The sequence below is a fragment of the Myotis nattereri genome (assembly GCF_964212035.1).
Source record: "Myotis nattereri genome assembly, chromosome: X".
Taxonomy (NCBI): Eukaryota; Metazoa; Chordata; class Mammalia; order Chiroptera; family Vespertilionidae; genus Myotis; species Myotis nattereri.
The window spans coordinates 78,523-105,919 of NC_138078.1; the positions used below are offsets into that span (position 1 = coordinate 78,523).

The 27,397-nt window shown below is 68.1% G+C and overlaps 1 protein-coding gene across 1 annotated transcript in view; it reads right to left on the reverse strand.

Moving 5' to 3' along the window:
- The window catches only part of LOC308511308 (serine/threonine-protein phosphatase 2A regulatory subunit B'' subunit beta-like), a 36,262-nt gene extending 9,809 nt beyond the window's left edge, over window positions 1-26,453 (reverse strand). Inside the window, exons 1-6 of the mRNA XM_081081344.1 lie at window positions 25,738-26,453; window positions 14,028-14,213; window positions 5,503-5,606; window positions 5,184-5,286; window positions 4,400-4,474; window positions 948-1,034 (exon numbers count right to left, since the gene is read on the reverse strand). Of these exons, the coding sequence (XP_080937470.1) occupies window positions 948-1,034; window positions 4,400-4,474; window positions 5,184-5,286; window positions 5,503-5,606; window positions 14,028-14,213; window positions 25,738-26,031 (849 nt within the window). The 5' untranslated portion in view covers window positions 26,032-26,453. The remainder of the gene's footprint in view (window positions 1-947; window positions 1,035-4,399; window positions 4,475-5,183; window positions 5,287-5,502; window positions 5,607-14,027; window positions 14,214-25,737) is intronic.
- Between the last annotated feature and the right edge of the window lie 944 nt (window positions 26,454-27,397).

The window sequence follows — 27,397 nt, forward strand, 5'->3', positions numbered from 1 at the left end:
GGGGGGGTGTAGGGGACCCCAGAAGCTCACAGGGAGCTGAGCTCAGGACCGTTCGGGACCCGTTCAAGGGTCAGGAGCTCAGCGTCGGGTCAGGGCCGCCCGCCCCCCACGGACGGTGCTGGGGACCCGCACACGGAGCCTCGTCCTCATCCCCCGAAGCCCAGCCTCTGCGTGGGCCACTCCCAGGCCCTCAGCTGTGCCTCCTGGGCCGGCGGAAGGACAGATGGACGGACGGATGGGAGGAAGGAATGATGGATGGGCAGATTGATGGAGGGAGGGTGGGTGAGGGTGGACGGCTGGTGGGTGGGTGCTAGCCCTGTGCCCCTACCAGCAGAAGGAAAGACGGACGGATGGAAGGAAGGGAGGTGAGGGTGGGTGCTGGCCCCATGCCCCACCCCCCCGCCCCCGGGAAGGAAGGACGGACGGGTGGACAGACAGGTGGGTGCTGGCCCCATGCCCCCCCCCTCGAAGGAAGGACGGACAGACAGATGGGTGGACAGACAGGTGGGTGCGCCCCCCCCTCCCCACAGCCCCACCTGCAGGAAGGAAGGACGGACAGACAGACAGGTGGATAGACGGGTGGACAGACAGGTGGGTGCTGCCCCCCCCCCCCCGCAGCCCCACCTGCAGGAAGGAAGGACGGACAGACGGGTGGACAAACGGGCGGACAGACAGGTGGGTGCGCCCCCCGCCCCACCCCGCAGCCCCACCTGCAGGAAGGAAGGACGGACAGACGGGTGGACAAACGGGCGGACAGACAGGTGGGTGCGCCCCCCCCCCCCACCCCGCAGCCCCACCTGCAGGAAGGAAGGACGGACAGACAGACGGGTGGACAGACAGGTGGGTGCGCCCCCCCCACCCGCCCCGCAGCCCCACCTGCAGGAAGGAAGGACGGACAGACAGACGGGTGGACAGACAGGTGGGTGCGCCACCCCCCGCAGCCCCACCTGCAGGAAGGAGCTCCTCCGGAGCTCGGCACAGGTGATCCTGCCGGACCAGGACCTGTTGACCGCGTAGAAGATCCGCTGGATGACCTGCGGGCGGGGGAGGGGGCAGCTCAGCCGCGGGGGCTGCAGGGACCACGGTGCCCGCAGGGGGCGCCCGCTCCCCACGTGAGGCTCGGCCAGGGAGGAGGGCCTGCGGGAGGCCGGGAGGCACCAGGGGGCAGGGGGCGGCCTCCCCACACGAGGGCGGAGGAGGCTGGGCTCACGGCGCTGCTGACTGTGGACACGAGGCCGGACCACGGGCTCTCAGAGCCCGCTGAGCCCACGGAGCCCGGGGAGAGCCCACTGAGCCCGGGGAGAGCCCACTGAGCCCGGGGAGAGCCCGCTGAGCCCGGGGAGAGCCCGCTGAGCCCGGGGAGAGCCCGCTGAGCCCGGGGAGACCCACTGAGCCCGGGGAGAGCCCACTGAGCCCGGGGAGAGCCCACTGAGCCCGGGGAGACCCACTGAGCCCACTGAGCCCACTGAGCCCGGGGAGAGCCCACTGAGCCCGGGGAGAGCCCACTGAGCCCGGGGAGACCCACTGAGCCCACTGAGCCCACTGAGCCCGGGGAGAGCCCACTGAGCCCGGGGAGAGCCCACTGAGCCCGGGGAGAGCCCACTGAGCCCGGGGAGACCCACTGAGCCCACTGAGCCCACTGAGCCCGGGGAGAGCCCACTGAGCCCGGGGAGAGCCCACTGAGCCCGGGGAGAGCCGCTGAGCCCACTGAGCCCGGGGAGAGCCCACTGAGCCCGGGGAGAGCCCACTGAGCCCGGGGAGACCCACTGAGCCCACTGAGCCCACTGAGCCCGGGGAGAGCCCACTGAGCCCGGGGAGAGCCCACTGAGCCCGGGGAGACCCACTGAGCCCACTGAGCCCACTGAGCCCGGGGAGAGCCCACTGAGCCCGGGGAGAGCCCACTGAGCCCGGGGAGACCCACTGAGCCCACTGAGCCCACTGAGCCCGGGGAGAGCCCGCTGAGCCCGGGGAGACCCACTGAGCCCACTGAGCCCACTGAGCCCGGGGAGACCCGCTGAGCCTGGGGAGAGCCCGCTGAGCCTGGGGAGAGACCGCTGAGCCCGGGGAGAGCCCGCTGAGCCTGGGGAGCCCACTGAGCCCGGGGAGAGCCCACTGAGCCCGGGGAGACCGCTGAGCCCGGGGAGAGCCCGCTGAGCCTGAGGAGAGACCGCTGAGCCCGGGGAGAGCCCGCTGAGCCTGGGGAGCCCACTGAGCCCGGGGAGAGCCCACTGAGCCCGGGGAGAGCCCGCTGAGCCCGGGGAGAGCCCACTGAGCCCGGGGAGAGCCCACTGAGCCCGGGGAGAGCCCGCTGAGCCCGGGGAGACCCCACTGAGCCCGGGGAGCCCGGGGAGAGCCCACTGAGCCCGGGGAGACCCGCTGAGCCCGGGGAGAGCCCACTGAGCCCGGGGAGTCCGGGGAGAGCCCGCTGAGCCCGGGGAGAGCCCGCTGAGCCCGGGGAGAGCCCACTGAGCCCGGGGAGCCCGGGGAGAGCCCACTGAGCCCGGGGAGACCCGCTGAGCCCGGGGAGAGCCCGCTGAGCCCGGGGAGCCCGGGGAGAGCCCGCTGAGCCCGGGGAGAGCCCGCTGAGCCCACGGAGCCCACTGAGCCCGGGGAGAGCCCACTGAGCCCACGGAGCCCACTGAGCCCGGGGAGAGCCCGCTGAGCCCACGGAGCCCACTGAGCCCGGGGAGAGCCCGCTGAGCCCACGGAGCCCACTGAGCCCACGGAGCCCACTGAGCCCGGGGAGAGCCCGCTGAGCCCGGGGAGACCCGCTGAGCCTGGGGAGAGCCCGCTGAGCCCACGGAGCCCACTGAGCCCGGGGAGAGCCCGCTGAGCCCACGGAGCCCGCTGAGCCCACGGAGCCCACTGAGCCCGGGGAGAGCCCGCTGAGCCCGGGGAGACCCACTGAGCCCACTGAGCCCACTGAGCCCGGGGAGACCCGCTGAGCCTGGGGAGAGCCCGCTGAGCCTGGGGAGAGACCGCTGAGCCCGGGGAGAGCCCGCTGAGCCTGGGGAGCCCACTGAGCCCGGGGAGAGCCCACTGAGCCCGGGGAGCCCGGGGAGAGCCCACTGAGCCCGGGGAGCCCGGGGAGAGCCCACTGAGCCCGGGGAGCCCGGGGAGAGCCCGCTGAGCCCGGGGAGAGCCCACTGAGCCCGGGGAGAGCCCGCTGAGCCCGGGGAGAGCCCGCTGAGCCCGGGGAGCCCGCTGAGCCCGGGGAGCCCGGGGAGAGCCCGCTGAGCCCGGGGAGAGCCCACTGAGCCCGGGGAGAGCCCACTGAGCCCGGGGAGAGCCCGCTGAGCCCGGGGAGCCCGCTGAGCCCGGGGAGAGCCCACTGAGCCCGGGGAGAGCCCGCTGAGCCCGGGGAGAGCCCGCTGAGCCCGGGGAGCCCGGAGAGAGCCCGCTGAGCCCGGGGAGAGCCCGCTGAGCCCGGGGAGAGCCCACTGAGCCCGGGGAGCCCGGGGAGAGCCCACTGAGCCCGGGGAGACCCGCTGAGCCCGAGGAGAGCCCGCTGAGCCCGGGGAGAGCCCACTGAGCCCGGGGAGAGCCCACTGAGCCCGGGGAGAGCCCGCTGAGCCCGGGGAGCCCGCTGAGCCCGGGGAGAGCCCGCTGAGCCCGGGGAGAGCCCACTGAGCCCGGGGAGACCCACTGAGCCCGGGGAGAGCCCGCTGAGCCCGGGGAGAGCCCGCTGAGCCCGGGGAGCCCGGGGAGAGCCCACTGAGCCCGGGGAGAGCCCACTGAGCCCGGGGAGACCCGCTGAGCCCGGGGAGAGCCCACTGAGCCCGGGGAGCCCGGGGAGAGCCCACTGAGCCCGGGGAGAGCCCACTGAGCCCGGGGAGCCCGGGGAGAGCCCGCTGAGCCCGGGGAGCCCGGGGAGAGCCCACTGAGCCCGGGGAGACCCGCTGAGCCCGGGGAGAGCCCGCTGAGCCCGGGGAGCCCGGGGAGAGCCCGCTGAGCCCGGGGAGCCCGGGAGAGCCCGCTGAGCCCGGGGAGCCCGGGGAGAGCCCGCTGAGCCCGGGGAGCCCGGGGAGAGCCCGCTGAGCCCGGGGAGCCCGGGGAGAGCCCGCTGAGCCCGGGGAGCCCGGGGAGAGCCCGCTGAGCCCGGGGAGAGCCCGCTGAGCCCGGGGAGCCCGGGGAGAGCCCACTGAGCCCGGGGAGCCCGGGGAGAGCCCGCTGAGCCCGGGGAGCCCGGGGAGAGCCCGCTGAGCCCGCTGAGCCCGGGGAGAGCCCGCTGAGCCCGGGGAGAGCCCGCTGAGCCCGGGTAGAGCCCGCTGAGCCCGGGGAGAGCCCGCTGAGCCCGGTGCTGGGGGCCCGGAGGCCCGCCCTCCTCACTGGACGGCCTTGGCGGGGACAGACGCCGTGCACCAGGTCCTCGCTCACTGGGGGGCGCCCCGGCACTCACGGTGGTGATGTAGCGCGAGTGGAACTCCGACGCCGCCTTCAGGAACGCCAGGCCCGGGTGCGTGTTCACCACGTCCTGCAGGAGACGGTGCCGGCATGAGGCACCCAGAGCCCCCACAATCCCCCACTCCCCCCCCCCCCCGGGGCTCCCACAGGCCACCCGCGCCCTGCACCGCCCCCCCCAGCAGTGTGCCCGCTGCCGTCACAGACGTGATGGGGAAAGACCACGGGGTCCACAGGCCGAGAGCCGGACGGGCTAGGGAAGCACCTCTCACTCCCTGTCGAGCTCGTGGACACACAGGGGCCACCCCTCCCCCAGGAGACCCCCCCATAGGAGAACTAGTCCCAGGGACACCCCGTGCACCCCGACACGGCCCTGGACCCCAGCAGCAGCAGCATCTGCTCAGCCACGTCCTCTGACCCCGCGACCTGGTTCAGGGAGCGAGCCACGCCCTCCTCCCTCCTCCCACGGACACCAGCCCACAGGTCAGGGTTTGGGGGGACGTGTGTGCCCTCCGTCCACATGACGTTTGAGGGGCTGTCCCTGAGCCAGCTCCCACACTCCACCCTGGCAGCACGAGGGGGGGGCCCGAGGGGGAGCCCGGCTCCCAGCCTGTGTGGTCTGCGCGCTGAGCGCACGGGAGAAGGGGGAGGCGCGTGGTGTGGATGCGGGCACGGGGTGCGGGCACGGGGTGGGGTGTGTGCACGGGGTGCGGGCACGGGGTGGGGTGCGTGCGGGTGTGGGCACGGGGTGCGGGCCCGGGGTGAGGCCGGGGAGGACCCACCTGCAGGAAGGGGACGAAGTCCTCCTGCACCAGGTAGTTGCAGCCCGGGCTCATGAGCAGGTGCACGAACCGCGTGGCCTCGTCGTGGCAGTTCTGCAGGATCCTGGGCAGAGGGCGGCCTGTCCTCACTCCTGGGCGTCCAGCGCCGCCCGTCCTCGCCACCCGCCCAGCAGGAGGGGCCCCGACGGAGGGCTGGCCTGGGCCCCCTCCCCTCCTCTCCCCCTCCCCAGCCCATCCCACCTCCGCCCCGCCCCGCCCGGAAGAGGCCCCGCCCCGCCCGGAAGAGGCCCCGCCCCGCCCGGAAGAGGCGCGCACTCACTTTCTCCACATGGCCACGAACTTGTGGACGGAGACGGAGCCTGTGCGCTCTCCGCCGGCGGCACAGAAGAGCGGCCCCTTCCAGTACAGCGGGCAGCCGCAGGCCTGCGGGGGAGGGGGGGGTGGTGTGTGTGAGCGCTCCTCCGCACCCCCCCCACCCCGCACGGGGCGGCCCAGATGGTCACGTGATGCGGGGACGCACCCCGCCCCCCTCGGGGACAGACGAGCAGGGCAGCATGGACCCCGGCGGGCCCAGGGCAGGCGGCTGTGAGGATGGAGACACTGCGCATCACACCTCGCGGACGGACGCAGCCAGGACTGAGGCTGGGACTGGGGTGCAGGACTAGGAAAGGGGGGACACCCACCGTCCAGCTTCTCACAACAGCAAGAGAAGGTGGGAGGCTGACGGCGGACAGGAGAGACAGGCAGACGGCAGGGTCCACGGGAGGGAGCCACGGCCGACAGCCCGCGGGTCAGGGCTCCGCCGGGGCCTGGAGGCCAGGAGGGGGGGGGCGCACCCCCAGGCCCGGGGCAGAGGCTGCGCATGGGGACCGCCCCCTTCCCTGCATCTCTCCGTGCCCCCTGTGCCCCCTGTGCCCGCTCACAGTCACGTGTGGAATCGGCTGTCCTGCCCGGGGCTGGGCGGGTGGAGGTCGGGCTCGGCACAGGCAGCGGTTCAGTCCCTGGTCTGGTGGGGCCAGGATGGGGGGCAACCCACCCGCCCCCACAGCCAGGGCGGGACCCGGCCCCACACGTGGTCAGGAGGTGTGTGAAGCCGCCAGGCAACGGGGGGTGGGGAGGACACACACACTTCTCCATGGACTGAGGTCCACACGCAAACATGTATGATGGTCCGCCTCCCCCGTCTGCAGACCCTCCCCCCGCCCACGTGAGGCACAGCCCTCGGCAACCGGGACTCCCACCTCCGGGACACGCAGCAGGTCCCACGGGGACACGGATGAACCCAGACGCAGCCGAGGGCGCGGGGCCTGGTGTGCAGGTCCCACACGGGGCATTTGACCCCTGGCCCCGGTCGCGGTGCGTGTGGGAGGCAGCTGATCACTGTCTGTCACATGATGTCCTCCCCCCCCCCCCCCCCCCGTCACTTCCACGCTCTAAAAACTCGATGGAAAACAGACTCGGGTGAGAATTAGCCAGAGAGAGGCTGACAACGACGAGGGCAGATTCATGGGACGAGTCACAGTGACCCCTGGGCTGGGAGAGGCCGGAGGGACCCGTCCAGCAGGCGGGGCACTCGGAGCAGAAACGAGGACCCGGGAGGGAGGGCCCCGGGGCAGGAGCCTCCGGATCGGACGTCAGACGAGAAGGAAGAGCCTGAGTGTCCACCGGTGGACCAGGCCCGCGGTTCTCAACCTGTGGGTCACGGCCCCTTTGGGGGTCGAACGACCCTTTCCCAGGGGTCGCCTGAGACCATCCCGCATCTCAGATATTTCCGTGACGATTCGTCACAGGAGCAACATGACGGCGATGACGTGGCCGCACAGGACTCCCCACACCTGACAGTGACGGGGTGCGGTCCTGTGGGGTGACCACAGGGTCACACGGGCGGTCACCCTGGGATGCAGGACCTTCCTTACAGAACACGCTCCCGGGACGCGGGACCCTCCTTACAGAACACGCTCCCGGGACGCGGGACCTGCTTACAGAACACGCTCCCGGGACGCGGGACCTGCTTACAGAACACGCTCCCGGGACGCGGGACCTCCTTACAGAACACGTTCCCGGGACGCGGGACCCTCCTTACAGAACACGTTCCCGGGACGCGGGACCCGCCTTACAGAACAAACTCCCGGGACGCGGGGACCTCCTTACAGAACACGCTCCCGGGACGCGGGACCTCCTTACAGAACACGCTCCCGGGACGCGGGGACCTCCTTACAGAACACGCTCCCGGGACGCGGGACCCTCCTTACAGAACACGCTCCCGGGACGCGGGACCTGCTTACAGAACACGCTCCCGGGACGCGGGACCTGCTTACAGAACACGTTCCCGGGACGCGGGACCCTCCTTACAGAACACGCTCCCGGGACGCGGGACCCTCCTTACAGAACACGCTCCCGGGACGCGGGACCCTCCTTACAGAACACGCTCCCGGGACGCGGGGACCTCCTTACAGAACACGCTCCCGGGACGCGGGACCCTCCTTACAGAACACGCTCCCGGGACGCGGGACCTGCTTACAGAACACGCTCCCGGGACGCGGGACCTGCTTACAGAACACGCTCCCGGGACGCGGTACCCTCCTTACAGAACACACTCCCGGGACGCGGGACCCTCCTTACAGAACACGCTCACGGGACGCGGGACCCTCCTTACGGAACACGCTCCCGGGACGCGGGACCCTCCTTACAGAACACGCTCCCGGGACGCGGGACCCTCCTTACAGAACACACTCCCGGGACGCGGGGACCTCCTTACAGAACACGCTCCCGGGACGCGGGACCCTCCTTACAGAACACGCTCCCGGGACGCGGGACCTCCTTACAGAACACGCTCCCGGGACGCGGGGACCTCCTTACAGAACACGCTCCCGGGACGCGGGACCCTCCTTACAGAACACGCTCCCGGGACGCGGGACCTGCTTACAGAACACGCTCGCGGGACGCGGGACCTGCTTACAGAACACGTTCCCGGGACGCGGGACCTGCTTACAGAACACGCTCCCGGGACGCGGGACCTCCTTACAGAACATGCTCCCGGGACGCGGGACCTCCTTACAGAACACGCTCCCGGGACGCGGGACCTGCTTACAGAACACGCTCCCGGGACGCGGGACCTCCTTACAGAACACGCTCCCGGGACGCGGGACCTGCTTACAGAACACGCTCCCGGGACGCGGGACCCTCCTTACAGGACACGCTCCCGGGACGCGGGACCTGCTTACTGAACACGCTCCCGGGACGCGGGACCTGCTTACAGAACACGCTCCCGGGACGCGGGACCCTCCTTACAGGACACGCTCCCGGGACGCGGGACCTGCTTACAGAACACGCTCCCGGGACGCGGGACCTGCTTACAGAACACGCTCCCGGGACGCGGGACCTCCTTAGAGAACACGCTCCCGGGACGCGGGACCCTCCTTACAGGACACGCTCCCGGGACGCGGGACCTGCTTACAGAACACGCTCCCGGGAAGCGGGACCTGCTTACAGAACACGCTCCCGGGGCGCGGGACACTCCTTACAGAACACGCTCCCGGGACGCGGGACCCTCCTTACAGGACACGCTCCCGGGACGCGGGACACTCCTTACAGAACACGCTCACGGGACGCGGGACCTGCTTACAGAACACGCTCCCGGGACGCGGGACCTGCTTACAGAACACGCTCCCGGGGCGCGGGACACTCCTTACAGAACACGCTCCCGGGACGCGGGACCCTCCTTACAGGACACGCTCCCGGGACGCGGGATCCACCTTACAGGACACGCTCCCGGGACGCAGGACCTGCTTACTGAACACGCTCCCGGGACGCGGGAACTCCTTACAGGACACGTTCCCGGGACGCGGGACCTGCTTACAGAACACGCTCCCGGGACGCGGGACCCTCCTTACAGGACACGCTCCCGGGACGCGGGACACTCCTTACAGAACACGCTCACGGGACGCGGGACCTGCTTACAGAACACGCTCCCGGGACGCGGGACCTGCTTACAGAACAAGCTCCCGGGGCGCGGGACACTCCTTACAGAACACGCTCCCGGGACGCGGGACCCTCCTTACAGGACACGCTCCCGGGACGCGGGACCCACCTTACAGGACACGCTCCCGGGACGCAGGACCTGCTTACTGAACACGCTCCCGGGACGCGGGAACTCCTTACAGGACACGTTCCCGGGACGCGGGACCTGCTTACAGAACACGCTCCCGGGACGCGGGACCCTCCTTACAGGACACGCTCCCGGGACGCGGGACCTGCTTACAGAACACGCTCCCGGGACGCGGGACCTGCTTACAGAACACGCTCCCGGGACGCGGGACCTCCTTACAGAACACGCTCCCGGGACGCGGGACCTGCTTACAGAACACGCTCCCGGGACGCGGGACCCTCCTTACAGGACACGCTCCCGGGACGCGGGACCTGCTTACTGAACACGCTCCCGGGACGCGGGAACTCCTTACAGGACACGTTCCCGGGACGCGGGACCTCCTTACAGAACACGCTCCCGGGATGCGGGACCCTCCTTACAGGACACGCTCCCGGGACGCGGGACCTGCTTACAGAACACGCTCCCGGGACGCGGGACCTGCTTACAGAACACGCTCCCGGGGCGCGGGACACTCCTTACAGAACACGCTTCCGGGACGCGGGACCCTCCTTACAGGACACGCTCCCGGGACGCGGGACCTGCTTACAGAACACGCTCCCGGGACGCGGGACCTGCTTACAGAACACGCTCCCGGGGCGCGGGACACTCCTTACAGAACACGCTCCCGGGACGCGGGACCCTCCTTACAGGACACGCTCCCGGGACGCGGGACACTCCTTACAGAACACGCTCACGGGACGCGGGACCCTCCTTACAGAACACGCACCCGGGATACGGGACCCTCCTTACAGGACACGCTCCCGGGACGCGGGACCCTCCTTACAGGACACGCTACCGGGACGCGGGACACTCCTTACAGGACACGCTACCGGAACGCGGGACCCTGCTTACAGAACACGCTCCCGGGATGCGGGACCCTCCTTACAGGACACGCTCCCGGGACGCGGGACACTCCTTACAGAACACGCTCCCGGGACGAGGTACCTCCTTACAGAACACGCTCACGGGACGCGGGACCCTCCTTACAGAACACGCTTCCGGGATGCAGGACCTGCTTACAGAACACGCTCCCGGGACGCGGGACCTCCTTACAGAACACGCTCCCGGGACGCGGGACCTCCTTACAGAACACACTCCCGGGACGCGGGACCCTCCTTACAGAACACGCTCACGGGACGCGGGACCCTCCTTACGGAACACGCTCCCGGGACGAGGTACCCTCCTTACAGGACACGCTCCCGGGACGCGGGACCCTCCTTACAGGACACGCTCCCGGGACGCGGGACCCTCCTTACAGGACACGTTCCGGGGACGCGGGACCTCCTTACAGAACACGCTCCCGGGACGCGGGACCCTCCTTACAGGACACGCTCCCGGGACGCGGGACCCTCCTTACAGGACACGTTCCCGGGACGCGGGACCTCCTTACAGGACACGCTCCCGGGACGCGGGACCCTCCTTACAGGACACGTTCCCGGGACGCGGGACCTCCTTACAGAACACGCTCCCGGGACCGGGACCCTCCTTACAGGACACGTTCCCGGGACGCGGGACCCTCCTTACAGAACACGCTCCCGGGACGCGGGACCCTCCTTACAGGACACGCTCCCGGGACGCGGGACCCTCCTTACAGAACACGCTCCCGGGACGCGGGACCCTCCTTACAGAACACGCTCCCGGGACGCGGGACCTGCTTGCAGAACACGCTCCCGGGACGCGGGACCTGCTTACAGAACACGCTCCCGGGACGCGGGACCCTCCTTACAGAACACGCTCCCGGGATACGGGACCCTCCTTACAGGACACGCTCCCGGGACGCGGGACCTCCTTACAGAACACGCTCACGGGACGCGGGACCCTCCTTACAGAACACGCTCCCGGGATGCGGGACCCTCCTTACAGGACACGCTCCCGGGACGCGGGACCTGCTTACAGAACACGCTCCCGGGATGCGGGACCTGCTTACAGAACACGCTCCCGGGACGCGGGACCTGCTTATAGAACACGCTCCCGGGACGCGGTACCCTCCTTACAGAACACACTCCCGGGACGCGGGACCCTCCTTACAGAACACGCTCACGGGACGCGGGACCCTCCTTACGGAACACGCTCCCGGGACGCGGGACCCTCCTTACAGAACACGCTCCCGGGACGCGGGACCCTCCTTACAGAACACACTCCCGGGACGCTCGCACACGGCGTGACATATCACACACAAGCTCCACGGCAGCGTCACCGCCACAGCTGACAGCTGTGAAAAGGAGGGACCCTCCCCACGCGAGCTCCTCGCCGCACAGGTCACTGTCCATGGCCGGTGATGCCCCCTCCCCCCCCACGGCTCCCGTCAGCCACGGGCACAGGGTCTGGGCGATGGTGTGAGGTGTAGCCGCTGCCGCAGGCTGTTAGCTCCCATCGCCGTGGAAACCAGACCAGACGAAGGATACGCCAGGCAGCTGGGAACCGGTATCGTGAACGCAGACGCAGAACCGGCAGCACGGGGAGGGGTCACCGCTGACCAGGCACTCGCTGCCGGAAGGCAGGTCGGCTGGACCCCGAGGGGACCGGGTCCTGGGAGTCCGTCCACGACTCGGCAGAATCAGACGGACACCGGGCCCCGGCGGAGCCCCTCACAGACACAGCGTCCTTCCCGGGGCAAACGCCAGCAGCCGGGGCCGGGAGGGGCGTCACCTGACGAGGGGCAGGAGTGAGCCCCCCCACGCGCACTCACACACACACACACACACACACACACACACACACACACACATGATGTTCGGGAGGAGGCCGGGGCAGGAGTGAGGCCCCCCCCCACGCACACTCACACACACACACACACACACACACACACACACGATGTTCGGGAGGAGGCCGGGGCAGGAGTGAGCCCCCCCCCCCCACGCACACTCACACACACACACACACACACACACACACACATGATGTTCGGGAGGAGGCCGGGGCAGGAGTGAGCCCCCCCCCCACGCACACTCACACACACACACACACACACACACACACACACACACACGATGCTGGCGGGTGGGGGAGGACGGGAGGTTCCCCCGGTCGATGAACAGCCGGAATCTCCAGGCTTCCACTCCCGCCAACAGGAGCCGCGGGATGCAGCCCGAGTGCGGTGCGGACGGGGACATAAAAGGCACCACAGGCCGGCCGGGTGGCTCAGTGGCCGAGCACCGACCTAGGAACCAGGAGGTCAGGGTTCGATCCCCGGTCAGGGCACAGGCCTGGGTGGTGGGCTCCATCCCCAGCAGGGGGCGTGCAGGAGGCACCGTGACAACATGGGTCAGGGTGAGTCCGGACCCACCATGACCTCACACGGACGGTCACCGTGACAACACGGGTCAGGGTGAGTCTGGACCCCCATGACCTCACACGGACGGTCACCGTGACAACACGGGTCAGGGTGAGTGGACCACCGTGACCTCACAGAGGTCACCGAGACAGACACAGGGCACAGGAGAGGGAAGCAGGGGTGGACCCGCACGCGCTGGGCTCAGGCGACACGTGAGGAACCTGCCTGAGGAGGGAGGTGAGGGCTGCACCTCCAGCTGAGCCGCAGACAAACGCCGAGGGGCCGGCACACGGCTCCCTGCAGCACAGGCACCCGGGAAGGAGGTCGGCCGGGTGGTCCCCCAGGGACAGCGCAGACGCTGAAGAACCTGCTGCGTCCGCACGTCCACGCGGCTGGAAGGAAAGCCCAACCCCAAGACGACGCACAGTGTGACAGATCCGGGCGCAGCAACAATCACACGCGTGGAGGGAGGTCCCCGTTCACGCGCCCAGAGCTCCAGCAGGCGGGGGGCCGGGGTCAGGATGGCAGACAGGCCTGGGAGCTCAGGGACCTCCCTGAGAGCCATGAACGTCACCCTCCCCACAGGGGGAGGGGCACCGATGCGTCTGCCCTCCCGTGTCCGGGACAGAACGGGCGCGTCTGCCCTCCCGTGTCCGGGACAGAACGGGCGCGTCTGCCCTCCCGTGTCCGGGACAGAACGGGCGCGTCTGCCCTCCCGTGTCCGGGACAGAACGGGCGCGTCTGCCCTCCCGTGTCCGGGACAGAACGGGCGCGTCTGCCCTCCCGTGTCCGGGACAGAACGGGCGCGTCTGCCCTCCCGTGTCCGGGACAGAACGGGCGCGTCTGCCCTCCCGTGTCCGGGACAGAACGGGCGCGTCTGCCCTCCCGTGTCCGGGACAGAACGGGCGCGTCTGCCCTCCCGTGTCCGGGACAGAACGGGCGCGTCTGCCCTCCCGTGTCCGGGACAGAACGGGCGCGTCTGCCCTCCCGTGTCCGGGACAGAACGGGTGCGTCTGCCCTCCCGTGTCTGGGACAGAACGGGCGCGTCTGCTCTCCCGTGTCCGGGTCAGAACGGGTGCGTCTGCCCTCCCGTGTCCGGGTCAGAACCGGCGCGTCTGCCCTCCCGTGTCCGGGTCAGAACCGGCGCGTCTGCCCTCCCGTGTCCGGGTCAGAACCGGCGCGTCTGCCCTCCCGTGTCCGGGTCAGAACCGGCGCGTCTGCCCTCCCGTGTCCGGGTCAGAACCGGCGCGTCTGCCCTCCCGTGTCCGGGTCAGAACCGGCGCGTCTGCCCTCCCGTTTTTAGATAAAACTCACGCCAGGTCCTGCGTGTTGGCTGAAGGCCTGATGCGGGCAGGGCTCAGACCCCAGCCCGGCCGTGAGGAGGCACAGCCATGAACAGGCTGCACCAGCCGTGGGGACCCACCTTGGCCACTTTGCCCATGTCCTCCATGGTGGCCCGCTCGTGCGGGAACTGGGCGAAGGTCCGCTCGATCCTGGCGATGATGGCGTCGCTGTCCGCCGTGCCCTGCGGGCGGCCCCGGGGGAAGTAGAAGGCGGGGATGCTCTGGCTGGCGGCCGGCGGCCGGGGCTCCTCCTTCTTCGTCTGAACCTGCGAGGAAGACAGGTGACACCTCGGTCAGAACCTGGGCGGGAGACTCCTCCACACGGATGCGCGATGGGGGGTGCGGAGCCATCTGCAAGTGCACGCGCCAAATCCACCTGGCCAGGATCTGCCACGAGAACGGAGCCATGCACCTGAGCTGACACAGGTGAGGGGACCACAGGAGCGGACACACCTGACCGGACACACCTGAGCTCAGAGAGTGAGTGCCACCTGCCAAGGTTGATCAGTGGTTAGCGTCGACCTAGGAACCAGGAGCCACGGCTAGATTCCCGGTCAGGGCACAGGCCCGGGTTGCGGGCTCCATCCTCAGTGGGGGGCGTGCAGGAGGCAGCCGATCGATGAGCCTCTCTCATCGTGGATGTTTCTCTCTCTCTCCCTCTCCCTCCCTCTCTGGAATCAATAAAAATATATTTTAAAAAAAGAAAGAAAAACAGCCACAATAAAATGAAACAAAAAGAGGATCCCATCCAAGGAGCAAACGATTTTCCGACAGAAGCAACAGGTCCAAGAAGCCGGAGGGAGGGCTGCCCACCTGGCCCTCCACCTGCCGTGAGAGGAGCTGGGAAGGATGCGCACAGCAGAGAAAAGGCACAAAGAACTAAAAGCAAACAGGAAAGAGGGAGTCTGCCATCAGCAGACACCGATCCACGGAAATGCTAGGGCTGTGCCTCCGGCTGGAGCAAATACTCCCAACGGGAGGCCCGAACTGCAGAGGGACGGAGCCAGGGAGCGGGTGGAGACGGGGGTGATCAGCCACGAGAAAGTAACATACATACACATGCGGCCGGCGGCGGGACAGGCACAGGCGCCCAGGGCTCCAGCGGGCGGGGGCCCGGGTCAGGATGGCCCAGTGCACAAAATTCGCGCACGGGCAGGTCCCTAGCGGCTGCTGGCCGGGACTTCCTTCGGTCCGTGCTGCCCCCTGGTGGTCAGCACACGACATAGCAAGCGATCAGACTCCTGGTTGGTCGAACGCCCGAGGGGACACTTTGCACGTTAGGCTTTTACAGATACAGATATGGGTGGTTTATTGCTTTCAGAGGGAGAGGGAGAGACATGGGTCAGCCGCCTCCCGCACGCCCCCTGCTGGGGATCGAGCCCGTAACCCGGGCCTGTGCCCTGACCGGGAATCGAACCGTGACCTCCTGGTTCCTAGGTTGATGCTCAATCACTGAGTGTTGGGCCCGGTATTTCCAACATAGGGTGGGTTATCGGTGTGTAACCCCATCTGTGTACAGACCCCCACAGGGCAGGCGGAGACGTGGACGTTGCTAGCACGGCCCCCACCCCACGCTGAGAGGGTGGGTGGTGGGACCTGCGAGGACCCTGAGCCGCCCGGCACCCGGCACCGGGGTGAGCGCTGGCGGGAAAGGCAGGGACCCAGCAGAGAGGCCGAGCCCAGCTCCCCGGCCCAGCACCGAGCTGACGGATGAGACACAGAACAGGCCGGTGCGGACGCGGGGGATTTACGGGCTTAATCTCCGGGACATAAATAGCCCGTGTCCCGGCAGCTGCGGAACACATTCCGCTCCTGCACCCGGCGCCGTGGGGAGCGGCCCCACCGGCTCAGCAGATTGGAGGGACCGTGCCCACACGCCCGGCCGCCGCGATGAGGCTGCAAAAAATCAGCAAAAATACATGTGTGTGCACGTGTGTGTGCACGTGGGTAAGAGCAGCTCCAAAGCGGCCGGGGCTCGGACAGGCAGCCATCGAGGGCTGAGGGTTTGGCTTTGGCGCTGCCCGCAGCCCTACTCCGCGCCACACGCCGCCCCTGGGGCCGCACCGGGCGGGGGAGGACACGCCCGCTGCCCAGCCACGTCCGGCCGTCGCCTTCCCGGGAATGGCAGTCACGCCCGGGCTCCGGCATGGGCTGCAGGCGCGTGCACACCGACCACAAACAAGCGCCCGTAAAGCCGTCTGCTGGTTGGGGAGCCGGGGCCAGGAGTGCAGGGGGGCCCCGAGACGTCCTCTGGGGGTGCCCCCGGGAGCCCAGCCTCAGAGGGCAGCCCCCGAGGGTCCCACGTGCTGGACACGGGAAGTGGGCTCGTTCCCCCTCCGACCGCAAGGGCTGTGCAGCAGGAGCACACGGGGGCCAGGAGGCCAGGGGGGTGCAGGGACGGCCGGGAAGCTCCATGGTGCCTGGGGCGATGCCCGCCTGAGCCAGGGGAGCCGATGCCCCGGACCCCACGATTTCAGCGCCCACGGGGACGGCCCTCCCCACCCTGACGGGAGGCCCTGCACACGGGACGGGATGGGGAACAGAGTGAGCGGAGCCGGAAGGGAGGGTGAGACAGCCTGGCGTGTGGACGCTTGTTTACAGGCCTCGTCCAGGGGGAGGGCCTCTCGGAGGAGGTGACAGGAGCCAGGACAGCGCCCCGGGGACAGGGCCGCACCCCACGGGGCTGGGGGAAGCGCCCAGGGGACAGGGCCGCACCCCACGGGGCTGAGGGAAGCGCCCAGGGGACAGGACCGCACCCCACGGGGCTGGGGAAGCGCCCAGGGGACAGGACCGCACCCCACGGGGCTGGGGAAGCGCCCAGGGGACAGGGCCGCACCCCACGGGGCTGGGGAAGCGCCCAGGGGACAGGGCCCAGGCGGAGACCAGGCCTGGCTGCCCCATGGCCCGGCCACAGGGACCTCAGCTCTGCTTGTGGCCCACGACCTGAGCACAGGTCCGGCGACAGGACGGACGGGCACCCACAGTGACAGGATGGATGGACGGGAACCGACGGCAAGAGGATGGACGGACGGGAACCCAGGGAACAGACAGATGGGTACAGACGGCGAGAGGAAAGCAGGCACCCACAGCCAGAGGATGGACGACGGGCAGACGAAGCGCTTGCCCACAGAGAAGACGGCGGGGGGCTGAGGCTGTGCCACTGTGGGGTTGACGGCAGGGGCGTGGGGGCCCGTGTCCCTGGCCTCGGGGACCTGACGTGCTGGGCCTGGGAGCTCGGATGGATGGACGGACGGACGGACAGACGGACGGGATGTGTGCAGGTCCCTCCCTGCTCGGCACTGGGACCCGCTGACCTGTGACCCTGGGACAGGGACTCCCGTGCACGGTGGTGGCAAACACGGACCCACGGTCACGCCCTGAAGCCCTCTGGCCCCGGGCACAGCGGGACACACCTGGCAGCAGGGCTGCCCCCATCAGGTCTGGAGCCCCCGTCACCCTCCACCGCCTCCCGCCCCCCGTCTCCCGTGACCGTGGGATTCTGTGGAGGCCACGGGGGGCTCCCCCTCACAGTCCGTGGCCCCTTAAGGGCGTTCATGTGCCCGATGGACACAGACTCCGGAGCCCCTCAGAGTCGCGGTGAAGCTCACAGCCATCAGTCACGGACGGACAGACAGACAGACAGACGGATAGACGGGGCCGCACGCACCCGTGTGCCGCGTGTGAACATCGCTGAGCCCCCGTGAACCCCCCGACCCGGCCCCCGGCCCCCGAGGTGAGTTTCCAGCCCCTCGTGTGTCAGCGGCTCCACCACAGGAGGGGGGGGCGCTTTCTAAAGAGCTCGGTCCCTGCAAACTTCAGAGGACGTCCTCCAGGCCCGACCTCCCGGGAACGGGCGAGGGGCAGGTGAGTCACACGCGTGCACACACACGCAGACACATGCACACACTCACAGACACATGCACACACTCGCAGACACACACAGACACACGCACACACGCGTGCACACACTCACAGACACTTGCACACACGCGTGCACACGCGCACAGACACACACAGACACACGCAGACACGGCCGGCGCGGCACCTGCTGGAAGGCCTTGAGCCTCTTCTTGAAGCGCGAGGGCAGCACGAAGTCGCAGCCGCGGGCCAGCGCGGCGAGCTCCTGCCGCAGGTCGGGGTCCTGGCGCAGGGACAGCTCCCGCAGCCGCATGTCGGGGCGCATGGGCCGCCCGGGCCGGGCGCCGGGCTCGCGGGGCTGGGGCTGGGGCTGGGGGGGGCCGGGGGGGCCCGGGGGGTCGGGGCGGCAGCCGCTCCGGGCGGGACGGGCGGGGCGGCCGGGCTCAGCGCGCTCCATGCGCGGCCGGGGCCAGGCGGGCGCTGTGGGGGCCGGGCCTGAGCCGCACGCATTCCACAGGCCGAGGGCACATGCTGGGGCGGGGGCGCCGGGGGCAGCTGAGCAGGACGGGCGGGCAGAGGGCGGCGACAGGAGGGAGCACCGGCGACCCAGCGGCCCCTCAGCCGGCTCCCTGCGCTCTCCTGTGGCCGCCGGGGCTCCGAGTCCGACTGTCCTGCCTGTGGCTCAGCAAGTGAGCAGTCGGAGGGACAGCTGGTCTGAGACGCACGCGGGCCGTCTGGAGGGAGGGGACAAAGGGTCCCTCGGCTCCTGGGAAGTGAAGTCCCTCCGTCCGTCCGTCCGTCCCGCACAGACTGGACCCCTCACCACAGACTGGACCCCTCACGGAGCTGGGCTGCTGCTGGGTGCTGGCCCCTCCCCAGCACAGAGCCGTCGGCCTGCGCCCGCCCCTCCCTGCAGGAGAGAGGAGCTGGAAGTAAACTCGGGCCTGGGCGCTCCCTCCCCCAACGGGGAGGCGGGGAGTGGGGGGGGGGCACTGGGCTGTCCACCCCGACACGTGCCCTGCGAGGCAGAGGACAGCCTGGAATGTGACCCGCGATTGCCCTGCAGACGAGGGGGTGGGGCAGGGGTCAGAGGGACCTGCCCAGCTCACAGCCCAGGCGTCCGCTCCCCTCCCGCCGGGAAGGAGACGGGCCACGCTGGGCACCACGGGCAGAAAGGCCCCCCCAGGTCCCGCCTGGAGAGTCCGAGGGAAAAGCTCCCAGCAGTGACGGGGAGCCACACGGGCCCAGGGCAGAACCCGGCACCTGGAACAGAACCAGACCCTGAAGGACGCAGCACAGAAATAACAGAAATGACGCCGCCTGGGAGGGAAGGGGTTGGGGAGGGAAGGAAGGGGTTTGCAATCGAAGGGAGGGGAGGAGAGGGGAGGGGAGGGGCATGCCCTCCGGCCCTGGTGGAGGTGGCCCTGCACCTGAGCGTGGGCTCGGCCTGGGTCGCGGGCGGCCGCCCCGTGCTGGCGCAGGGACAGGAGGACGAGAGCCATGACGTCTGGGCGCCCGGCCAGCCTGGAGGACGCCGCCCGGGACACGCTGCCCCCGGGAAACGGCCGTGGTGAGTAAGGAGGACGGCCATCCGTGAGGAAGTGTGGCCGGGCGCCGGGCAGAGCTCACTGGGGCTCTGGACCACGGGACCCCACGACTCCACGGGGACCCCTCAGACCAGAGGAGCGGGCCTGCTCACCCCGCGGCACAGCCTGGCCGGGCGCCTGCTGCCTCTGTCCCGACTGACCCGGCCCCGGCTGTGGTGCCCGAGGCCCCAGGGCTGCTGCGGACAGCGTCTCTGGTTCAGGGTAACGGAGAGCGTCTCTGGTTCACGGTAACGGACAGCGTCCCTGGTTCAGGGTAACGGACAGCGTCCCTGGTTCAGGGTAACGGAGAGCGTCTCTGGTTCAGGGTAACGGACAGCGTCCCTGGTTCAGGGTAACGGACAGCGTCCCTGGTTCAGGGTAACGGAGAGCGTCTCTGGTTCAGGGTAACGGACAGCGTCCCTGGTTCAGGGTAACGGACAGCGTCTCTGGTTCAGGGTAACGTGCGCCCAGCGACCGCGGTCGGGGTCGGTCAGGCAGGAGCCGCACAGCTCACGCCCGCCCTGCCCCACGGACGTCTCGCCGCAAACCCAGACTCTCTCCCCAGAGAAACGGGAACGTCCTCATCTGCCCCGGCCTTTGTTTCCCTTGGCTAGGAACCCCGCCCTGGGGGAGACCCCGTTCCGACAGGGCAGAGCCGGTCGGAAGCAAGAAAGGGGCTCACTATTCCCAAAACCGCTCAGAGGCCGGCTGCAGAGGGGGAGGGGCGGGGAGAGGCCCTTCTCCAGCTGTGGGTATCACGGCCGGTGGAGCCCAGGGGTTGAGCGCCGACCTAGGAACCAGGAGGTCAGGGTTCGACTCCCGTCGGGCACATGCTGGGCCTGCAGGCTCCATCCCCAGTGGGGGCGTGCAGGAGGCAACGGTCCATGATCCTCTCTCTCTCTCTCTCTCTCTCTCTCTCCCTTCCTCTCTGACATCAATAAAAACACATTAAAAAAAAATAAAGGTCTGACTCAAACCAGTTCCAATAAACACGGGAGGGCAGGCGGGGACTGCAGGGAGCTGTGGGACGGACACGAGGTGTGTGTGCACACGGGAGGGCAGGCGGGGACTGCAGGGAGCTGTGGGACGGACACGAGGTGCGTGTGCACACGGGAGGGCAGGCGGGGACTGCAGGGAGCTGTGGGCTCGGTGGGCGGGGCCTGCACTCGCCGTGAGCGCGCTGACCTCTCTCAGGGCGCATGGAGCTGCCAATGGCAGTGGCCCCGCGGGGCAGACGGGCGCTTGCACTGACACAGCCTTTCCGTGTGTGAATCCTGGAGGGAAGCAGGAGAGCCAACCCCGTCACTGCCCCGACGGCCCGCGTGTCGGTCTGGTTCCCGCGTGGCCCTGCTGGGCTCTCCCGTGGCAGCGACATGGACGCCCACAGAGGGCGCACGGACAGCCGTCCCAGGTGGAGAGAGCTGCCAGCATCGCGGGAGGACACCCAGCATCGCAGAGGGCACCCAGCATCTCGAGAGGGCACCCAGCATCGCGGGAGGGCACCCAGCATCGCGGGAGGGCACCCAGCATCTCGGGAGGGCACCCAGCATCTCGGGAGGGCACCCAGCATCTCGGGAGGGCACCCAGCATCGCGGGAGGGCACCCAGCAGGGAGGGCACCCAGCATCGCGGGAGGACACCCAGCATCTCGGGAGGGCACCCAGCAGGGAGGGCACCCTGCATCGCGGGAGGACACCCAGCATCTCGGGAGGGCACCCTGCATCGCGGGAGGACACCCAGCATCTCGGGAGGGCACCCAGCAGGGAGGGCACCCAGCATCGCGGGAGGGCACCCAGCATCGCGGGAGGGCACCCAGCATCTCGGGAGGGCACCCAGCAGGGAGGGCACCCTGCATCTCGGGAGGGCACCCAGCAGGGAGGGCACCCAGCATCGCGGGAGGACACCAAGCATCTCGGGAGTGCATCCAGCATCGCGGAGGGCACCCAGCATCTCGGGAGGGCACCCAGCATCTCGGGAGGGCACCCACCATCTCCAAGGGCACCCAGCATCGCGGGAGGGCACCCAGCAGGGAGGACACGTTCCAGCCGCCGTGAGGCTGGAGGCAGCCCAGGCACCCGTCCCTCCATCAATCCGTCCATCCGTCCGTCTGTCCGACTAGGGCCCCGAGCTTCGCGCTACGGGCACGGCCAGGGTGGGGCTGACACGGCGGCGCTCGGGGAAGGTCACACGCCCTCGGCCCCGCTGCCCGGGCGCTCCCCACGGCGTCACCCTCGGCGAGGACAGGACACCCCCTGTAAACGGGCGAACTCTGAACAGACGCTCCTGTACGGACCGGCCGTGCACAGCCGCTTGACATCACTGAATTCGGGTGGGAATGGAGCCGGAGACGCACACGTTGGGAGCACGGCTCACCCAGAGGCCACGGCTCACCCGGAGGCCACGGCTCACCCGGAGGCCACGGCTCACCCGGACGCCACGGCTCACACGGACGCCACGGCTCACCCGGAGGCCACGGCTCACCCGGAGGCCACGGCTCATACGGACGCCACGGCTCACCCGGAGGCCACGGCTCACACGGACGCCACGGCTCACACGGACGCCACGGCTCACACGGAGGCCACGGCTCACACGGAGGCCACGGCTCACACGGACGCCACGGCTCACCCGGAGGCCACGGCTCACCCGGAGGCCACGGCTCACACGGACGCCACGGCTCACCCGGAGGCCATGGCTCACCCCAAGGCTGCGCCACCCAGTGCTGAGGACGGGGAGACTCCACCCCGCTGGGCGCAGCGCACACCCGCCGGGGCACAGCTCGGGCGTCCGGCCGGCTGTTCTTTCTTTTCCACTTACACAGACCACAGAACCCGGCGGCTCCACGCCGGGTCCGTCTGCCCACGAGACACGGAAACGTCTGCCACACACAAACCCACAGCAAGTGCAGCAGCTCCAGGCCCAGCAGACAGACAGAGGCCCCAGACAGACAGACAGACGGACGGACAGACGGACTGAGCAAGGTTAGAGCGAGTCCCACTCAGAGATACAACCCAGAGGCCTCCGACTGTCACCTGACAGACAGACAGACAGACACACACACACACACACACACACACACTGGCTGGTCCACACTCTGCCCAGCCCGAGGCTGCAGGGCAGGAGACACTGGACGGGGACGGGGACTGGACCAGGGCCCCCCAGGCACTCGGGACACGGAGGGGGGGTTAGGGGGCAGCAAGGACGACCAGACACCCAGCACCCCCGTTCCACACACACCCAGGTCCATGTGGACGCAGACAGTGATTGGTGGGGGGGCTGGAGGGGGCCGATGGGGGGAAAGGGGACCTATGTAATCCTTTCAACAATAAAGATTAAGAAATAAAAAAAGATCGAGGGTGCAGCCAGGCCGGCTCGCGGTGGAATGGCTCCCGGAACGGCTCCGATCAGGAGGGATTCCCCAGGAGACCGGCCCCAGCAGGCCGCAGAGCTGACCACAGGCACCCGTTCCCGGGGTCACGCTCTCCAGCACCAACGTTACAGCCCGATGGCTGCAGCGGTCGGGCCCAGATGCACCGGATGTGCGAGGCCTGGCCGCCTCCTCGCACATGCACCCAGGCTGCCGTCTCTGCGCAGGGCTGGCCTGCAGGCACGCCCGGTCTCCAGGGGCTCCGTCACGGGTCCCAAGACGCAAGGCCGTGCCTTTGGGTGGTGTGGGCGCTGCCGCTGAAACTCCCTTAGCGGCCCCAGGAGGGACGCCACCTGGCCCTGCTCACACAGCCACTGCCGTGGACAAGGGAGGGTTCTGGTACCAGCTCTGGCCACGCTGAGGCTGGGCAGGGCTGGGAGAAAGGGGACCGGCCCGAGGTCAGGGGTGGGCCCATTGGCTGGGCGTCCCGGAAATCCAGGCCAGCCTCCTTCTGGGCGTACAGGTTTTCCACTTCAAATTGATCCTTTTGCAAAGAAAATCCACTCTTTTGCAAAGAAAACCCACTCTTTTGCAAAGAAAATCCACCCTTTTGCAAAGAAAATCCACCCTTTTGCAAAGAAAATCCACCCTTTTGCAAATCCTCAGTTACTTCAAATATTTTTTTTTTTTTTTTTGCCAACTTCTCCGAAGGTGGCTGCGGGAAGTGGATGAAGACGTGATGGAGGGTGTGCGGTTGGTTTGGGACAACGTTAGCCTCCGCCAAGCCCAGGGAGTGTGTGCCCTCGTTGGCCAGACGAGGCGTCCCTCATCATCCTCCGACGGTGAATCCCACGGGGGTTTCTTCAGAAGTTAGGGTCTGCGTGAGAAACGTTTTGGCAGGTCCTTCGCCCATGAGAGTTTAAGGCAGTGGTTCTCAACCTTCCTAACGCCGCGACCCTTTAAGACAGCTCCTCATGTTGTGGTGACCCCCAATCTCATTGTTACAGATTGAACATCATTAAAGCACAGTGATTCATCACAAAAACGTGTAATTACAGATGTGTTTTCCGATGGTCTTAGGCGAACCCTATGAAAGGGCCGGTCGACCCCCAAAGGGGTCGCGACCCACAGGTTGAGAACCGCCGGTTTAAGGGATGCTATTAGCCATTTTGTAGCGACTATCACTCCTCAAGGTTGTCACAACTGCTTTATGAATATGTATATGAAGCTGCCACAAGCAGCGGTGGGAGAACGATTATAAGGGAAATTGATAAGCAAATAAGTATTTCTGACGTTGAGAAAGTGTTGGGTGTTTGTTACTACGTACGTACGTGCAATAAAATACTTAACTGTCACAACAACTTTGCATAACATCTATTTTTGTTACAGAACTTAAACTTATTTTAGTGGGAAAATTTGCTTTGCCAAAGGGTGGATTTGCTTTGCCAAAGGATGGATTTGAAGGGAAAGCCTGTATCTGAGGGTCTAGCCAGGGTGTCTCTGAAGCTGCTGCCAGCTTCCCCCTGGACACGTCCTTCCCAGAGAACGTCCTGGATCCACGAGAGCGTATCAGAAACCCACCAATCACTTCCGGCCAAAGGACTTATCCTTGGACGGAGTCCACCTGTCCCTGACTCCTTAGCGACTGCTTCATTCTGGCTGGGAACCCCGTAGACGAAGTGATTCCAGTCGTGATGAGCTTGGTGCTGCTCCCACTGAAAATGTAAAATGTTGCCGTAGCCAGTGTGGCTCGGTGGATACAGCATCGGCCTGTGGACTGGAGGGTCCCAGGTTCGATTCCGGTCAAGGGCACAGGCCCGGGTGGCAGGCTCCATCCCCAGTCGGGGGTGTGCAGGAGGCAGCCGGTCCATAATTCGCTCTCATCATGGGTGTTTCTATCTCTCTCTAACTCTCCCTTCCTCTCTAAAAAAATCAATAAAATATATATTAAAAAATACATTTTTTTGATATCAGAGAGGAAGGGAGAGGGAGAGATAGAAACATCCATGAGAAGAGAGAATCATGGACTGGCTGCCTCCTGCACGCCCCCTACTGGGGATGTGCCCACAACCAAGGTATGTGCCCTTGACTGGACTCGAACCCGGAGCCCTTCAGTCCGCAGGTCGGCGCTTTATCCACTGAGCCACACCAGCCAGGGCGATAAAAATGTATTAAAAAAACCTTTTTAATTGGCAGGAAGCACCCTTTTTCTTATGACCCTGCTGTCCAGCCCTAATGATTGGAGACGAATCAGGGCTGAAACCTCCAAGTTCAGCAGTCGATCCACATTAAACTGCTGAGACGTCACCAACTCAAACCAACGCAGACCCCTCAAATCGAACCCCCAAATTACAGCCAACGGGGGGCTCTGTCGAGGGTAAGAAGACGTTGTTGCTGTTCATCCTCACCTGAGGATATATTTTTTCCATTGCTTTTTAAAAAATATATATATTTTATTGATTTTTTACAAAGAGGAAGGGGAAAGAATAGATAGTTAGAAACATCAATGAGAGAGAAGCATCGATCAGCTGCCTCCTGCACACCCCCCACTGGGGATGTGCCCGCAACCCAGGTCCATGCCCTCGACCAGAATCGAACCCGGGACCCTTCAGTCCGCAGGCTGACGCTCTACCCACTGAGCCACACCGGTCAGGGCTATTTATTGCTTTTTAGGGGGCGGGGCAGGGGGAAGGGAGACACGTTGATTGGTTGCCCTGGACCGGACCGAGCAGGTGCGTGACCTTGACCTAGAATTGGCCCCGCGACCCCTGGATGCGGGGCAGGCGCTCTAACCACCAAGGAACACCTGCCATGGCAGGGACCACGTGTTCCCAGTATGTGTGGCTTTTGGGCGAAAAGAAGAGGATAAATGGATGGTGTTTGCACGTCGGACATCCCCACCGGCCTCCCGGGCACCGCCCCCACGTTGCTAGGCGACGGGAGTCACCGGCGCCGGCGTCCAGGAGCCGGAAGCGGAACTCACCACTCGGGTCCCTGCGGATCGGCGGGTCCCTCGGACGTGCGGCCCGACCCTGGGGCTCGAGGCGGCGCCCAGGGGCAGCGCGGAGGACGCGGGGGCCGGGCCGGGCGCCGGGGGCGCCGTCGGGGGCGCGGGCTGCGCCGAGTCGCCGCCGCCCAGGTCGGCGCGGCCGGGCGCCTGGATCCTCCGCAGACAGTCGCGGAGCATGGCCTGCGTGCCCGCCTCGCTGAGCCAGCACAGGAACAGCTCGTCCACCTTCATCTTCAGCACCGGCTGCAGCACTTTGCCGGGCGGCATCGCGGGGGGCCTCGGGGTGCAGGCCCGGCGGCCCGGGGGCCGTGTCCTCACGCCCGGCGCAGGGTCCGGCCTGCAGGGGGCCTCGGGGTGCAGACCCGGCCGCCCGAGAGGCTCCGAGCCCCGGCGGGGCGTGCACCCGAGCTCCGCGGTGCAGGGGCGCCGGCCGGGCTGGGGTCGCAGGCCCGGGTCCGGGTCCGAGGTGCAGGGTCGCAGGCCCGGGTCCGAGGTGCAGGGGCGCAGGCCGGGCTGGGGTCGCAGGCCCGGGTCCGGGTCCGAGGTGCAGGGGCGCAGGCCCGGGTCCGAGGTGCAGGGGCGCTAGGCGGGGATTGCGAGTCTCCGGCTCAGGGCTCTGGAGGAGGCGGCGGCCGGCCTGACGGGGGTCCGGGAGGTGGGGTCACCCGCGCCTCGGGGGGCTGCACAGACTCGGGGTTTCGGGCGGAGGAGGACGTGACAGACGGCGGCTCAGGGCAGCTTCAAAACGGCCGCGCCGGGCGCGCTCCCAAACAACGTCGTCTACGTCGCGCGTCACCGCGGCGCGTGGCGTCATCACGTCGCTGCACGCCGGCACGCACGCCTCCATGTTTGCAGAGGTAGCCAGCTGTCCCGGTGTTGCCGGGGGGCTTTGGTGGCGCCAGGTGGCGTTTAGGAGCTGGGGTGGAGGCGCGGATGGGGATAGCGGACGCCCCACGCCAGGTTTTGGGGCTTTTAGGCTTTTTTTAGGGGAGCGACCCGCGCCGGCGAGGCAACCCTGGAGCCTAGGAGGTGCGAGCATGCGCGGTGCGTGCCCACAGACCGCGAGCTGGAGTGCGAGGGGGAGAATGGGCATGCGCGGTGCGTGCTTGCCAGGGTCTGGGTGGGAGGGGGAGGTGGCGGGTGGATCGAGCATGCGCACTGCGCACCCACTGAGGGAGCCGGAGGCCTGGCGAAATGCGAAGGGGAAGGGAGGATGGGCATGCGCACTCCGTGCTCTCCGTCTTGGGAGGGGGAGGGGGGGAGGAGGACGGTGGAACGAGCATGCGCACTGTGTTGCCCACAGAGCGCAAGCTGGAGGCCTGCCGGTGGGCGCGGAAAGGGAGGGTGAGCATGGGCATGCGCGGTGGGTGCGTGCTCGCCTGGGTCGCGGTGGGAGGGGGCGGAGGCCGGTGGCTCGAGCATGCGCATTGCTTGCCCAACGGGAGCGAGCTGAGGACTTTGCGAGGGGATGGGCGGGGGAGGATGGGCATGCGCAGTGCGCGCCCCCGGGAGCCAGCGGGATGCGCGGTGGGTGCCCGCCGGGAACGGGAGCGAGCATGCGCGTTGCGGGGTCGGGAGCGAGCGCGAGCCTAGGGCTGCAGTTTTGAGCTCAAATGGGCAACTTCTGACCACG